This window comes from Fusarium phalaenopsidis (assembly GCF_050370095.1).
Source record: "Fusarium phalaenopsidis strain FUZ10S chromosome Unknown contig_32288, whole genome shotgun sequence".
Classification (NCBI taxonomy): Eukaryota; Fungi; Ascomycota; class Sordariomycetes; order Hypocreales; family Nectriaceae; genus Fusarium; species Fusarium phalaenopsidis.
Window position 1 is genome coordinate 1,672,495 of NW_028145412.1, and position 15,280 is coordinate 1,687,774.

Consider the following 15,280-nt stretch of genomic DNA (forward strand, 5'->3'; position numbering starts at 1 on the left):
ACTGAGGTTTCTGGATGTTGCTGTGGGTAGAAAAGGGTAGGGAACAAACTAGAGCACAGAGCTAAAGATATGGATTGTGTCTATAGATGACGGACAATAGTGCTGTCTTTTATTCTACTGATGGGCTGCCTCTGCCTAGCCGCAATAAGGCAGACCTTGGCCGTTTAAGTGGCCAACACTACCTGAGCGTGGGGGAGATACCAATTCAAGTAACTGAAATTTCCTACTCGAGTAAAAATGGAACTGACGCAATTCTGCCTTACCGCGGGGGAGATTTCCATCTAAGGCAATTCAAATTACCTACTTGAGTAGGTAGGCCATCGAGTGAGACCATGTTGCCTAATCGTTGGGGAAGCCTGCTAATTCGGGCAACCTGGGTCTGTCAAAGGGCTCAAAAAAGCGTGGTAGGAGGGCTTTCAAGCAACCCATCAGAAATGGCTATCCGCCTTGTTGCTCCCCATTTCAGAGCTTGGTCAATGACCGAACAGTTCTCAAGACAGAATGGCCACTTGGAGTTAATCGCAATCTTCGTCTCTGCCAACTGCTTGGAGATAATTGTTGCTTTAGGCTCTTGACTTGCACTAATCTTGTCGATGAACAAGACATGGACTTGGAAGCCTTTCTTGAGGCCTTGAGGGTGATATTACGGAGATCTGAACAACTGAGGTAAAGTTTGTTGTGAGTGCATAACACTTATTGTATCTAGTTGTGGCTGAGCCAAAGTCATGAGCCTTTCCTAAAATTATCCGTCATCATTCAGCCAGACGAAGCACGCTCTGAGCTTCAATGATCTCCTAAATCTCACCAATAGGTTTCCTATCCGGAAACACCTTATCAGGTGAAGCGCGCATGCGTGTCCGTGTGTGGGTTCGTTCGCAGCTCCACTCAGTGCAGGATTATTGATGATGAAGCCTTCTCGAACGTCCATACAAGGGAATGATGGGCCGAGCGGCTTGTCGAGAACACCTGGGCAGACGCGGGCCGGCAATAGTCTCTCGGTTCAGCTGCCCACATTGCTCTAGGCGTCCCGGGGCTAAGATCTAGCCCCACAGCCTAGAATCATTGAGATGAGATGATCTAGTATAAATAGTCGCTGCATTCTCTGCAATGTCTTCTCGGCAATTCAAGCAAGCTATCATAGCTCTCGTCGCTATATCAACATCTTGTCGCACTCATCGGCCAACTCACATCTCGCCTTCTACGCCATCAATGTTCCTCTGTGACGCCCAGCAATTAAGACATCATGGGTTGGACGAACTGGGTCCTCTTTCGCTTCGTCAACAAGACTGTTGACGATACCTTGAAGCTCAAATTCCCCAACACGAATGACCACTGGGATTACCCATTTGCCGGCACCAAAGACACCAACACCCGCGGCAGGATCGAGTACAGCGACATTCAACAGGTGGACATCGAACCCAAGGGCTCCTATTCCTACGGTCAAACCGGAAAGCCGAATACTTTTGCTGGCATGGAGGGAACTGTTGATATCTATACCAAGGCAGCCGCGGGAAGGGAGGAAGAAAAGATCGCGCGGATCTTCTATTCCTGCTCCAGACATAGTCCGAAAAACAAATTTACTATCTCAGATACCGCTCCGGGCTATCAGGTTACGCAATGGGGTGCTGATTTATGGGGGGATGCCCTGGGGTCAATAAAAATTGAGGTGCGCCGCATTTAGAGCTACACATTCATGGCATCTCTACAAAATGGATTCGCTAGTTAGGACCGGGTTCTGGACTTTGTTTACCTAGGATAGGCAATACTTTCAAACTCAGTGTTGTTATCTATCCATCCTTTATATACGTACTTCAGATGACGACTCGTTGAGTCCCTGCTCAGCAGACGCTCAGCCTAATGGTAGGAACACAGCTTTTAGAATGAAAATGGAATTTGGTATGCATTATTCTCGTGTTGGAGTATCTTGGTTGGAGCCATAAATCAACCTACCTCCTCGACCTACTTCACCCTCTATGTTTAATGTCCTTCGTGACCGAGCACAAGCCACAATCTCCAGCCGTTGTTCGTCCACATTCTCTTCTACTACCAATGGCTCGTTCCAGGGTTGTGGACCAGAAGCTCCATCTCCCACGTTTACCATTCCCTCTATAGCTCTTGACCCCAGTGCGAGAGCTAGCAACTGCCCGAACCCTCTCCATCCTGAGCCCGTCCAAGGTCTTGGCGAGAGCAGGACAATCGCACCATGCGAAATCGCGATAACGACATGGAGTAACAGCACAGTAAGTGCTAGGATAATGGTTTTGCTGTTCTGAGAGCTGTATGCATATCGATGGCTGTATATCGTTTGTTCAATGATAGTTGCGTCGTTGCCTGGGAAGATGTCACTGTAGGTGGCTGTATGCAGCAGTGACAACGCGTCAGTCAAATACACAGCGAGAAAGGTGGCAATGCAGCTTGCCGGTCGAGCTAGCGGCTCGCTGTTGCAGATATCCAATGCTTGACGATATGTTGAATTGCGCGGCTCGACATCCCAGGGTTTGGTTGCGTTTCCAATGTCGGATAACCAGGTCGCATTCATCTGAATAACATCGACGAGATATGGAGGCCAGCCTTCGAATAGATCTTTCGGTATTGCAATATCTGTTTGCACAGCTGGTAAGCTATCAGAGGTAATCCACACGTTGGCCTCTACCCAACGAGCCTGCACTAGGCAGAGTCTGAAATGGGGACCTCGTTCAAGTGGTCTGACACGCGTGCCGTTGGCATTGTCGACGAAAAGCATGGTGGCGCTGATACGAGCCGGGATTTTGTTCTGGATGTCCAGATAGGCAGGCTCGGCTTGATCAAGAGATGTGTTGCTAAGAAATGCAAGGTCCGTTTTTGTGCTTAGTTTTGTTGTAAAGTTTCCATGGAAGGAGTCGTAGAAATCGAATTCTACCCACTCGTCCTTTTCCAAGTCAACTTCATTCTCCACACTGCAGCTCACCGCCACCACAGGTTGCTTCCATGCCTTGAGACTGGAGGAAGGACTGGGCCGTGATCTGATCAGAAGATTTAGCTCATCCCGGTTGGTGGTCATGCTTTCGCCAAGCCAGTAAGAGACAAAGACCTTGGGAGCCGTAGCAACGATGGAAAGTGGGTTTCCTTCGTCCAAAAAGCTGGGGAGGAATGTGGACGAGTTGTACACTGAATATGATATTGGTCTCTCGGGTAACGATGTTGGGAGACGAGAAGTAGAAACATTGACAAATCGAGGGGCAATGTTAAGTAGGTCGCCGTCGATTTGCCATGGATCTGAGAACGTCGCCTCAATCATAGGCCGAATCCTCTGATCCCGATAATTGTCTGCGTCTGCGTAACTGGCAATATCCGCCATATTCGAGTAAAAATGCGGGATTGATCCCTCAAGATACATCAAATACGGGTCTTTCGTATCGACAAAATGGAAACCGTGTTTGAAAGACCATCCCAAATTCGTCTCTTGACGTCCCCACCACCCGAGACGAGGAATCATCAAGATGGCTGACAGGGGATTTGAGGCAACGCCAATCAAGATGAGGATTATAATGAGACCAGATGTGACACTGTGGAAACGGCGATTCGCAACTGGGCCCAAGATAGTCCCCCAAAACTCCCAGCTAAAGAGATATGGGACCGGAGATGAGAGGTAAAAGGGCGATGAGAGAAAGCCAAGCGAGACCCCGCCCGCATCGTTGGAGAGAAGACCGTAGCTGATTCGTTGTAGTAGAATATCGCCCAGAGACATGACGATAAGCGATTCATGCGCCTTGGCTGCAAACTGGAGCGCGTTAAGCTCCTCCGAGGTTGGGTGGCTGTACGGCCATTGCAGTTCCTTCAAGTTCAACGCTGAGACGACCAGCGTGATGATTATGGCAGGGAGGTGGAACAGAGCAAAGTCACCAAAGGCAGATAACCTGTTGGTACTGCAGAGAGCCTTTGGTGCCTTCTCGACGCGCCTTTCTTTGGGTGCATTTGGTATTGAAGGCCCAGATATCTCCTCAAATGATGATTTGGACTTCACTGAAGTCCGAGCCGTTTTTGAGTCTTCCGCACAGGGAAAAGTCTCCGAGGAAAATAGCGGCGAGCCCGACCGGCAGCTCCCAGCAACATGAGATTGATCTGAAGGTCCCAAGGCATGACTCTCGACGCCCTACCAATTCCGCGTTAGTTCGAAGCCATCTCATTGTTTGAGGGGCAAAAGTCAGTTAGACCTACGATTTGAGAGGATGAGTACCCATCCGAGGTCACGCTTTGCAACTCGATTTCTCTCATGTCTCGCAACATGTTCACTCAACCAGAGAAAGGGAGGAGGAAGCCCGACGTGGGAAGAAAGAACTTGACAACTCAGCTGAGGCTATCCCAGTTGGTGTAATGAGATTTTACTTCGTCTCATTGACTCCTGTACTTTTCATTGGCTCCAAAAACGCCCCTTCTCATCCTGCGTTTCATATAACAGTACCCCTGTCCAGGATTAAATCCTACTTGTGGCGTCACGTGAAAAGATGGTAAGACGCAGGTCAGAAGCGTAGGAAGAGGGCAAAGGTTAAAGTATTGGGTATGGTAAATATTTTAACTCTAAGAAGAGTGCAGTGATAATGAATAGAACATCTCAAGGCATCTTTCCATCTTGACCGACATGAAGGGAACTCATCAAGGGTACCATACCTATTTGCTGTATATGACGATTACAGACCACCTGACTATTGAAAGCGAAATTCAAGACTTCAATGTTCCAAAGAGAAACATTCAAGTTGTCTGATACCGTATGGGACAATAGACCATTACCTACCTATACAAGGATATAGCCAAACCAAGTTGACGAAAGCTCAAGGTATAGGGTAAGTGCTATCAATAGGACCCCGATAACACCGACCTGCTCTATCTAGGGAAAACCACAAGCCTGAGCAGAAAGTGAGGGCTTATTTAAGAATCACGCAGAGGGTTTCAATCTCTTAATCATGATCAAGTCTGGAACAGTTACCTCTTGATAGATTATTGTACGTTGACTACAGAGCTGCTGTGAGCGATTGATCCCGACTTGGATTATTTCACTGTAAGGCTGATCATGGGTTCATCTCCATGCTAGTAAGGAGCTCGGGGAAGGATCGGACCGTTGCAGAACGTGGCACTGGAAAGTGTCTCACCACTTACCTCTGCGCTTGGCAAGTCTGTCCTACGCTGGCGAGGGGTCCTGCTCCTGGCTAACCCCGGTCTTGACCAAGTCAAGTCAGCCAAGTTATCATGCAGGTTCCATGTGCTCATCAAATTACTCAATAGCTTCCTTAGGCCTGAAATGGAGAGGCCTGAGATAACGCTCCAAGGATTAATTAAGTGGCTGCATCTGTGGCTGATCACGCAACCGCCCCGGTTGGAAATCTTGGTTAGCTGCGATTTGGAGGCCAACTATAGCCAGAGGCCTGACTTCCCCATCGAATGATTGGACTCTGGTGCAGACACTCTGATGTTCAGGGTTACGGAGCACCCTATTGAGGTGTTCGGCTGGTCTCCAATAATTAGTCCTGGGTCCACGGCATACTATCCTAGGGGCGACAATCTGGTCCCTCCTATCCACACTATCACCTTATAGGAACATGCCTACATACCCTCCCTCTCTTCACTGTCCTGTGGGGAAAATAATGCATTGCGATAGGCCAAAGGTTGAGCTTGGAAAATAACCGGTGTACACATCGTGAAATGAAAGCAAACAGTCACTTCCACGACTTACTGGTTTTGGCAATGGTGTGGGTTGTCCGAAGGACTCTTCAAGAAACAGCACTACGGAGTAGTGCGCCATTTTCTTACCATTATTTCAGAATACCTTTCTGCAGGACGATTTCTCTCATCGGGCCGCTTAGATCCTTGTGTGGCCGGGCTGAAGAGGAGCTGACCATGAAAGACAAAGAATTGCTCTCAGTACTTGCACGGAGCAAGAAAAACCTGCCAGGTCCTCATTTCGTGCTCTATCGGTAAAGCCCCAAGTAGGGATAATCCAGAACCCTTGCAAACCTTGTTCTGAAGACTTTTACAGTTCCGAACACGCCCTCCCCTGGTGGATATTCTGACTCTTGGCTATCAAACAAGACACTGGCCCAACCAGGAGGCCACGGGCCATCCCCCAGGATCTCCATCCTTCTATAACAGTGAAATTTTAGTTAGTCCACGAATCTCCTTGCCCCTAGATTGTAGACTGGGGACCTGAGGATGATGTCATCATCCTAGACATGTCGATGTTGCGAAGGTATACGAGGTTGATCCATGGACTGCGCGCATGAACTGATCTTTCTGTAGCTAGACCCATATTCCACTCTTGCATAACCGTAGAATATCCGAAATCCATTGAGCCGATTCCCCGGGTTCCTTGTGAAGGCTGTTGGACGCTATCCCCCACAAGATCGCTTCACTTACAGCTGACAAATGTCCAACACATCACTCACCCCAAGGCACGACGAGAGTCTAGATCTAAAGAAAGTAAACTATTTCTTAACCTTATCTCTTATTTGACAAACGTGGAGATTCACCGTCCTCCCTGGTGTGCCGTACATCCGGGCCCACCACAGAGCCTTGCACTTCAGCTGACGCGACTTGATAGTGAATTGCATCATCGGGAATAAAAGGGCCTGGACCAACACCCTCGGCCCTCCCTCCCGTCACACAATTACATCTCCAGAAGACGTTTTCTACATAATCACCGCCAAGAAGATGTTGGTTCCGCTGTCGGCGGCATACATGGTTCCACCTAGTGAGCCGACTATGGCGGCGCGGCTGATGATAAGGCTTCGCGATGCGGCCGTTGGAGGATGGCGATATTCGCTCGCTTCATGCCCCGGATTTGCTATTGGGTGGGGTAAGAGAGTAAAGTGGGAGACCGAGATGTGGGAGTTGAGAATGCGGGATACACGTAGGATTTAAGACTTTGCATACCGCGCTGTTCATGGTACATCCTCAGCCAATTCTTGCCAGATCATTCGAATAGTCAACATGGCGTGGCCAGAAGCTTTCGGCCGTTTGGCCTTTGCGAAGAAGCATGACAGAACTCCAGAGGAGCGCGCCTTTGTTCGCAGGCTAGACCTGTTCCTCATGACATTTGGATGCATCTCCCAAGGTAAGTGAGAGTTTTCTACAGTGCAATCCGCCTTCTAACTAGTGCTTTTCGTGTAGTCATCAAGTTCTTGGATCAGACAAACATCACATCCGCATATGTGAGCGGCATGAAGGAAGATCTTGAGCTGTTTGGAAATGAGCTGAACTTGTGAGTAATACAAGTGTAAGACTGGGACTCCTACTGATCGCAACCAGCTTCACGACTTACTTCAATATCGGTTACTGTATCATGCTCATTCCCTCTCAAATCATCTTGACCTATGTGCGACCAAGCATATGGCTGTCGACTCTTGAGATTGCATGGGGTGTTATCACTGGCCTCATTGCTATCGTGCACAATGAGAAGCAGATCTACGCACTTCGCTTTGTCCTTGGTCTACTAGAGAGTAGTGCGTGGCCAGGCATGATCACTTTGCTGAGTGAGCCGCCCCTTTTCTGACTTGATTTGTGACATGAACTGACTTTCAACCCTCAGTGTTGTGGTATACTCCCTCTGAACTGGCAAAAAGAATGGGTTTCTACCACTCTGCGCGAGCAGTCGGTGGCATGATGTCTGGAGCCCTGCAAGTTGCAATCCTGAACACTCTTGATGGACACAGTGGCCTTCCTGGTTGGCGGTAAGAATGATTTCCTGCAAAGACTGGACAACAACTAATCATGGTGCCCCCAGATGGCTGTTCATCATAAACGCCATCATGACCATCGTGCTTGGCTTCTTCGGCTACGTCATGCTCCCCGACACTCCCAACAAGCCAAACCCCTGGGCCAAGTGGTGGTTCACTGAAACCCATGCGCAGATTGCTATGAAGAGGCTTGAACGACACGGACGGTCTGAATCGAAAAAGATTACCTGGGCAGCGTCCAAGTAAGCATAACCCACATTGCATTGACGCAGTCCCTAACTAACATTCACTTCCAGGCGAGCAGCCCGTATGTGGATCACGTATTATATCCCGGCTTACTGGGTGGTCAGCGGAATGAGCGCTGGAGCCTTGGGTTACTTCAACGTCTTCCTCCGCTCACTACTTAATGACCAAGGCCAGCCCGTCTGGACAAAGACGCAGGTCAATGCAATCCCCATTGGTGGCGGCGCTATTCAAGTTGTATGCAGTAAGTGAATTCCTTCACATAGGGAGCCTCTTCTGACTTGTGATCAAGTTTGGTTCTGGTGTATTCTGTCAGATCTGCTGCAAGTTCGATGGCAGCTCATTGTCACCCAGAGTAAGTGATCGCCTTCAATGCTTCCAACTGGGATGCACTAACACATTTAGGTGCCATCGGCCTTATCCCAGCCATCATCATGACGATTTGGACACGGAACCCCGACAGTGTACCTCTGAGTGCAGCTTACGCGAGTTACTTCATGACTTACATGGTCCAAGCCTCGGGTCTTATCCTACTGGCTTGGTTTACCGACATGTGAGTCCTGTATACGCGTTTTTGAGGTCGATCATGTTTCTAATCTCTGTGAGCAATAGGTTCCCAGGAGAGCCTGAAGCTCGAGCCCTGATCGTTGGAATCTCGGTTGTCGCTATCTACGCGGTTGACGCTGGTAGCCAAGTTTCCGTCTGGCCAGCAACCCAAGCCCCTTACTGTACGTATTATCAAGCACTGCTCATGGCAGTTCTGGTTCATGAAAAACCGCTAACAGCCCCTCTCACCAGACAAAACGGGTTGGGTTGTCATGCTGTCGATGTGGACAGCAGGCATCATCCTCATCGTCACTCTACACTTCATCGACAAACGATATGTCACGTTCGTATTTCCCCAATCACTGACCGGTTGACAACGATGCCTAACAAATAATCACACAGACCAAAGCGGATCGCCACTTCCGAGCCCATCCAGACCGTAGAGTATGAAAATGACTCAGCTGGATCCGATAAGAACGAGAAGCGTGTTCAAGTCAGCAGCTTGGCGTAGGAAGAGTGTAGATGCATCATTTAGGCCCGGAATGATGGCTATATGTTGGAGGCGTGGCAGACCGAAGTGTCTGAAGTGCAAGAGCAAATGATCAACTAGTGAAAACATCTCAGGGCGCCTCTAACCTAAGCCCACACTTGCCTCCATTCTTTCTCTCTTGACCCCGAATTTGCAACGCCTCCAAAGCCAAGCATCTTGGGCCTTGTCTCGTAACGAACCGTGAAGTAGCATCACAGGACTCGCCATCGAACGTTCGATCAGCACCTCGCAGAGTAAGGGCATGCAGATATTATTAGTAGCCACTACCTGATGACAAGTCACAGCTCGTTGCTACAAACAAACCCCAATGCCACAACCCGACCTCTCAGTATCCTCCGAACCTATCCTCCACCCATATCCATCCCTCAAGTCGCCAGGAAAGTCCGGCATCGTCCGGTATCGTCCCTTAAAGGATATCAACACAGTTGGCAAGGGCGATGTTGATCAGAGTGCCCTGATAATGTTAGATAAAAATCACCTGAGGCGTGATGAATAGTAACTTACGGTAGCAGCTCCAGTGTTGCAGCAGTAAGCGTTTCCGCCCTTGCAATCGTCTCCAAGAACCTGAACCGCGCAGGAGAGAAGGCTAGAGCAGCAGACCTGCTGGTTCTCAACAGAGCAGATCCTGTTGTTGCTGTTGGTGGTCTCGGTGGTGGTGGTGGTGTCACCGCCCTTGGGGGGACCAGCACCACGGCTGTCGTCTCCTCCACCACCGAGGATGGGCAGACCGAGACCGGGAGCCGGAGCTGCGGCGACAGCAGCGGCGAGGGCAAGGATGGAAGCGAGAGTGAACTGCATTTTGAAGGTGGGTGTTAAAGATTGAATAAGATAAGTGAGTTGTGGACTTTGTAGCGAGTGAGTGATGATTGCTGAAGATGTTGAAGCTGATGGGGAATTGAGTGCATTCGAGGGGCGGAAGAGTCTGGCTTTATAGTTGAGAAGCGTGGCCGTGTGTTCTCACCTTCAAGAAAGAGATCAAGAGAAGCTCTCCTCTATTCCCCCCTTTGACTCAATCGCCCAGAGATTGCAACAGTCCTCTGGATTCTCATGGCCCTCACACAGAGACTCGATTTGGCCACGGTTTGTCTCGGGAACCAACTGCCGGGAGATCAGCTAGTGCCGATGTCGATCTTCCGCTTAGACCCAGTAACCGTCACAGGGCTGAAGATCGCCCCGAGATCCGGTCGGCAGTCCAAAGCCTGACTGCCGAATGAGAAGCCCAAGAACTTTTGCACCACCCACCCGTCCTCTGCAAATATTCGGTCGTCTCTCGGCCGGATGGTGCTTGCGCTATGTGACGTCGTCAATGGGAACTATGGTAAACTGCCAGAGCACGGAGTTTCCCATGAGATTTGCAGTGTTATGCATCCAGGGGAAATCCCGTAATGGGAGATTGAAGTTTTGGATAACATTAGCATCATACTGCAGATGCTCAGCCGAAATAGGTAATGACGGGCGGCCCGGCTTACAACTATTGGACACAACAACGTCGTCATTCTGCTTCCCTTCCCCAGCCATGTGGTAAGCGGCGGTAGGATGCCAGGTACTATCAGAACCTTAAGCTAATTTCTGGAGGGAATCAAAGGCTGTTGGCCGAATTTGGTGTTCGTGTTCTGGGTTGGAGCTGTAAAAGGGCCGTTTGTAAGCCACACCGTTGGCAGAAACCTTTTTCTTTTAAGCCACATCATTTCAAGAGAAGAGCCGTGAATCTCCATGACAGCTGGCTACATCTCCATATTGTCATTCATTCTAGTACGATTTACTTATTTGACAAGCTCAAACATACCGATACGTCCATGCTGGCTACATGCTACCCAGCATTAGATGGATTGCCAGACTCCGGGCTGTAGACTAATCGCCACAAGAGGCTAAGTCAAACCGATTGAAGCCTGCGAGATCTAGATAATTAGTTGTGTTGTGTTAAGGCTGCAGTGATCGACAGGTAGGTCTCTTTATCGTAGTATTGTCGACTTCCGTCTCAAATACTAATTGACGCGAATGTTGGTATTCGTCGTGTCCCTGCACGTCCAAACTCACTCAACGAAGATCACTGCTAGATAGAGATAGTGCCCAGGCGTAAAGGACACCTGGATGGCAATGGCAACTGCCTCTCGGTCTATCTTCCCGGGTACACAAGACCTTGACATACGTGCATCAATAAGAAAGCTGCCAGTACCGACTACGCTCATCCACTATTCTCTACTGACCTCATTTCCGAATCATGCAGACGATATCTAGAAAAGAAAGCGACGGGCTATCGGCAACATCCTTCCGTGTAGGGAGATCTGCAAGTTTCCTGTGCCCTGTGTTTGATTCCGCCTTGACTAACGGGTCGTGGTCTTGACTTTTCTGCTGGTTCGTAGCCTGGAGATGGATGAAACTCCCCGCAATGGCTTCAACAGGTGCCGTAGTGCAAACTGAAAGGAAACTTCTCGGTGTTATTCTATGTAGTCTGTGTCTATGGCGTGTGGTATTGGTGATGGCAGCCCAGTGAGACAGAACGCGTGATGATTGTTTTCGCCAACTTTGTCAAGGCCAACTCTGTCAACCTGTTTTTCCTTGGCCTCAATCCCAGATCCCAGTTTTTCCAGGCTCTGGGAATATGTAGACGTTTGGAGACTCGTGACCGTGGTCTGAAAAGGTCCTGCCCCATTGTGTGCGGCTTGCACTAGATCCCTCCCCGTCGATTGCCAACGTACAGCACATGGGGAAGGACTGGCCAGTCAGATAACTACCGAGTAGAGAGTAAAATACATCAGACTCCAGGGTAGACCAGTGCGCGTTGTCTGTGTTTCGTGAGCTTTCACCTGTGATAGCATGGCTATCGCTCAGTCACTGTTGAACTGGTCAGCAGCATAGTGGAGCTTCTTGCGGAATATCTCTGCATCGAGATTCTAGTCGTGTATATATGAAGCTTCCACAGTTTCTGTATACGTTCCTTCATCACCCTGACAATTTATAAAACGGAAAAAAAGAAAACTCCGTGGTACTTTTCGTGTAGGGCGGCTGACATTCACGACCGTGGAACTTGGTCACGTATCATGATCTCAAAAGTCACATCATATCAATCATACTATTCATTTGTCGCTCATATACCGCTCGGAGTATCCACGTATCCCAAGACGTACTATTATCTACTTCAAGTCTTCAATGAAGGTCGAAGAGGCCTTGTTTTGATCAGATAAGCGCTCTTCTCGCCACGAGCAGGCTAGTATGTTACCTTTTTGGGAGCCCTCGAGTACAGCTGCTGTCCATCCTTCTCAAAATCAGCAATAACATCCTGTCCCTTGTCGCTCACCAGCCACTTGACAAATGCAGCAGCCTCGTCGGCGTTCGGTGCCTTTGCGCCGATTAAGGCCCGGGCAGGGTTCAGAAGGAGATCATCGGCGTCGTCGGAACCAGCTTTGTAGATTTTGGTCTGGTTCCTTATTTCGGCGTCAAGAGATAAAATGGTACCTCGGTCTGTGATGGTGTACTCGTTTAGGAGAATGGCGGCGGTGAGAGCCTGGATGGGGAAGGCGATGTATTGGTGATACCATGTCGAGTATGCGGTGGCCCATGGAACCTGTTTGAAGATTAGTACGGTTGCAGGTAACGGGAAAAGATGTTACATACTTGTCCGATGCCAGCCCAGAGAAGAGTCTCTTTGATGTTGGTCGCAGACTTGTCGTAGCGACTGAGGAAGCGAACAGGCGGATTGGTAGCATTCCCCTCGGCCGCCTCGTGGAGGGTGGCAAACATGGTAAGGATGTCATCCGACTCGTTAAGTTTGGCAGGGTTACGCTTTGGACCGACGAGCAGGAAGTGGTCACGGAAGGCGTAGTAGCTGGGCGACTTTGCAATGCCTTGCTTGATGGAGATGTTCTCAGCTGCCTCATTGTAGGTGATGCCGATGTCGGCGTCTCCTGTCTTGAGGTACTGGATGCTGTAATACGTGTCGCTCTTGATCCAAGCTACTTGGAAGGGCTTCTCGCCGCCCGTGACTCGATCTTTGATGTATGCATTGGCGAGCTCTGCAGGGTGTCAGTGGGGGGCTTCGACTGTCACACTGGGTGCCAACCTTTGATTAGGCCACTTTGACCGGCACCTCCATTGGCAATGCGCAGCTTGATGGAGTCGTTTTTGTCAAAGTCAAAGCCACCGCTATAAACGGCTTCAGGCTCTACTGCGACACAGGTGCCGAGTAGAAGAGCGGCGACAACAAACAGTCTCATGGCTGTAGTCTAATCGCGTATACGTCTTGTTGGCGAGAGAGTGCCGGAAAAGAGGACAGACCTGAGGAAGGATGAGAACGTTAACCATCCTTCTTCAGTCGAGGAGAAAGCCGTCTTTAAATTTGCTGCAAAGATTCACCTCAGCTCGCCTCAATCTGCACTAGTCAGACCGTGTCTCAGAAGCTATTGCGAGCTTCAAGTCGGCGTGTCTACCATGGGTAAGGATCGGCACGAGCATCACCGCGTCAGCGACGCCAAACAGTAGCGCCTTGTCGGGCAGTAAGCATGAGTTGCTGTGGGTGAGTGGTACAGTGGCTGCGGCATATTTCGTGATAGTCCGTAGCCCTTGGTCATACAAACATTACAATCAAGTACAGCATCTCCAACGCAGTTGTGTTCGTATGATATCATGAGAATGAATTGCCAAGCATTGATGGTGCGGGATGAGCCGTAGCTCTGCATTCACAGGGCGGTATCCCCCATGTTTGTTTTGATCGGCGCCGTACACTGCAGAGTCTGGACGACACTGCATTTTCACATTCCGGTCTTGTTCACACACGAATCAGGTTTCGTCTTACAGGAGGTTGGGGTGATACCCACAGCCTACAGCTGTCATATTCGTTAGCCTCCTCCTAAGACACATTAGCTCCCTGGCCGCCCATGTTCATTGTCGATCACAATTGATCCCACAAGCTCAGCTGGACAAGTTACCTAGTTACACGTCGGCATCCCTAACCAATGCGGGAAAGCCAAGCTATTTTGAGGCCGCGACTCAGCAGCCAGCTTGAAGGAGACTGGTTCACACCGCGCCACACCGTGTCTACCACCGCCGGCTGGACAAGATCACGGCCTGGTTGGTTGACATGGAAGTGAGAGAGTTCTTCATCCTTGTTGCTAGCCACGAAAAGCATTTCTTTAGCTTGCGGATCCTTGTCTACTAGTCAAGTTGGACCGAGTGACATAGCGGTGAGTAATCCGATGTCGCCATTAATATGACTATTGTGTTTTTTGTTATGGTTGAAGCGCGGCCCGTGATGGGATAACCGCACCAGAAGATAGCAATTAATATGACACCGTCTCTTGAACTCTCCGGCCTATAGCGAAGTTTTTATGAGCTGTATGATGCTTGATAGGCCCATGGCTAGCTGGATAGGTAGTTGATGGAATCACATTTAGAATCACAAATCCTTCCTATTGTAAAGGAAGATCAAGGCAGAGAATCGATCGACCTCCGCCTAAGTTAATGGGAACTTATGAGTTGCTCTTCTGAGCCTGTGTATATTAGGTTACTTTTCTATCTCACCATTGCGTAGCAGAGGCAAAACGCCTATGGGATCAATCTACTGTCTATCTTACACTCTACCTGAGGGTCCCATATCTAGAACTTTCTAGAGGTTGTGGTGCTCATTGCAGAACTCACAGAGGTTGCTACCGGGGAAGGTGACAATTCTGCGGCATTCGCACTGGGCGCAGGAGCAGACGGGGTTAGCCATGTCGACAAGGGCCGCAGCGGTGGCGGTCTTGGTGACGGTGGTCTTGGTGGTGTTAGCGTGAGAGCACATGGTGACTGTAGTGTGGTGTGTTGTGTTGTTTGAGGTTGTTGAGTTGCTAGAAGGCAAGGTGTGCTGTTGAGCGTTGGTCCTTGTCGTGGTTGCTTGTGAGTGTTGATGATGAGAAGAAAGTCCGGATTAAGCTGGGAGGCAAGCCTTCTTGTATCGATTATCGGAAAGGCATCTGTGTGAATGTTACTTTCTACGGCCTTGGCGATCTCGTGCTCACCAAATTCTCGAACACCCGAGTCGAATAAAGAATCTTGCCTCACGAAGCGCTAATATTCTTTAAGACCACTGAACATTATGTTTCATATTCTCGTTGGCGAATCCGTTCTTTGAGCCTAAGGCGAGGATTTCCCACTACGTAATCTACTGTCCACGATTGTTCTGCGGGAAGAGTTATCAAAGATGTGGTGTCGTGTGGTTATTGTGGCTGACGGCTTCTTTGGCGATGCCATTATATTCACC

General features: G+C 49.4%; 3 protein-coding genes across 3 annotated transcripts; 1 reads left to right on the forward strand and 2 right to left on the reverse strand.

Annotated features, from left to right (window-relative positions):
• Nucleotides 1-6,960: 6,960 nt before the first annotated feature.
• On the forward strand, nucleotides 6,961-9,006 carry LRP88_04125 (uncharacterized protein; the record flags this gene model as incomplete). Its single annotated transcript, XM_083240706.1, has 11 exons — nucleotides 6,961-7,084; nucleotides 7,141-7,231; nucleotides 7,279-7,502; nucleotides 7,559-7,700; nucleotides 7,754-7,948; nucleotides 8,003-8,193; nucleotides 8,242-8,304; nucleotides 8,355-8,502; nucleotides 8,556-8,677; nucleotides 8,748-8,838; nucleotides 8,898-9,006. 11 exons carry the CDS (start codon nucleotides 6,961-6,963, stop codon nucleotides 9,004-9,006), a joined length of 1,500 nt encoding a protein of 499 aa, XP_083103996.1.
• Nucleotides 9,007-9,451: 445 nt separating this feature from the next.
• LRP88_04126 (uncharacterized protein) lies at nucleotides 9,452-9,843 on the reverse strand (the record flags this gene model as incomplete). The annotated part of the gene is made up of 2 exons (XM_083240707.1): nucleotides 9,452-9,499; nucleotides 9,550-9,843. 2 exons carry the CDS (start codon nucleotides 9,841-9,843, stop codon nucleotides 9,452-9,454), a joined length of 342 nt encoding a protein of 113 aa, XP_083103997.1.
• A 2,336-nt stretch (nucleotides 9,844-12,179) lies between these two features.
• Nucleotides 12,180-13,259, reverse strand: LRP88_04127 (uncharacterized protein; the record flags this gene model as incomplete). Its single annotated transcript, XM_083240708.1, has 4 exons — nucleotides 12,180-12,212; nucleotides 12,266-12,610; nucleotides 12,661-13,058; nucleotides 13,106-13,259. The coding sequence occupies 4 exons, from the start codon at nucleotides 13,257-13,259 to the stop codon at nucleotides 12,180-12,182; spliced, it is 930 nt and encodes a 309-aa protein (XP_083103998.1).
• Nucleotides 13,260-15,280: the final 2,021 nt, after the last annotated feature.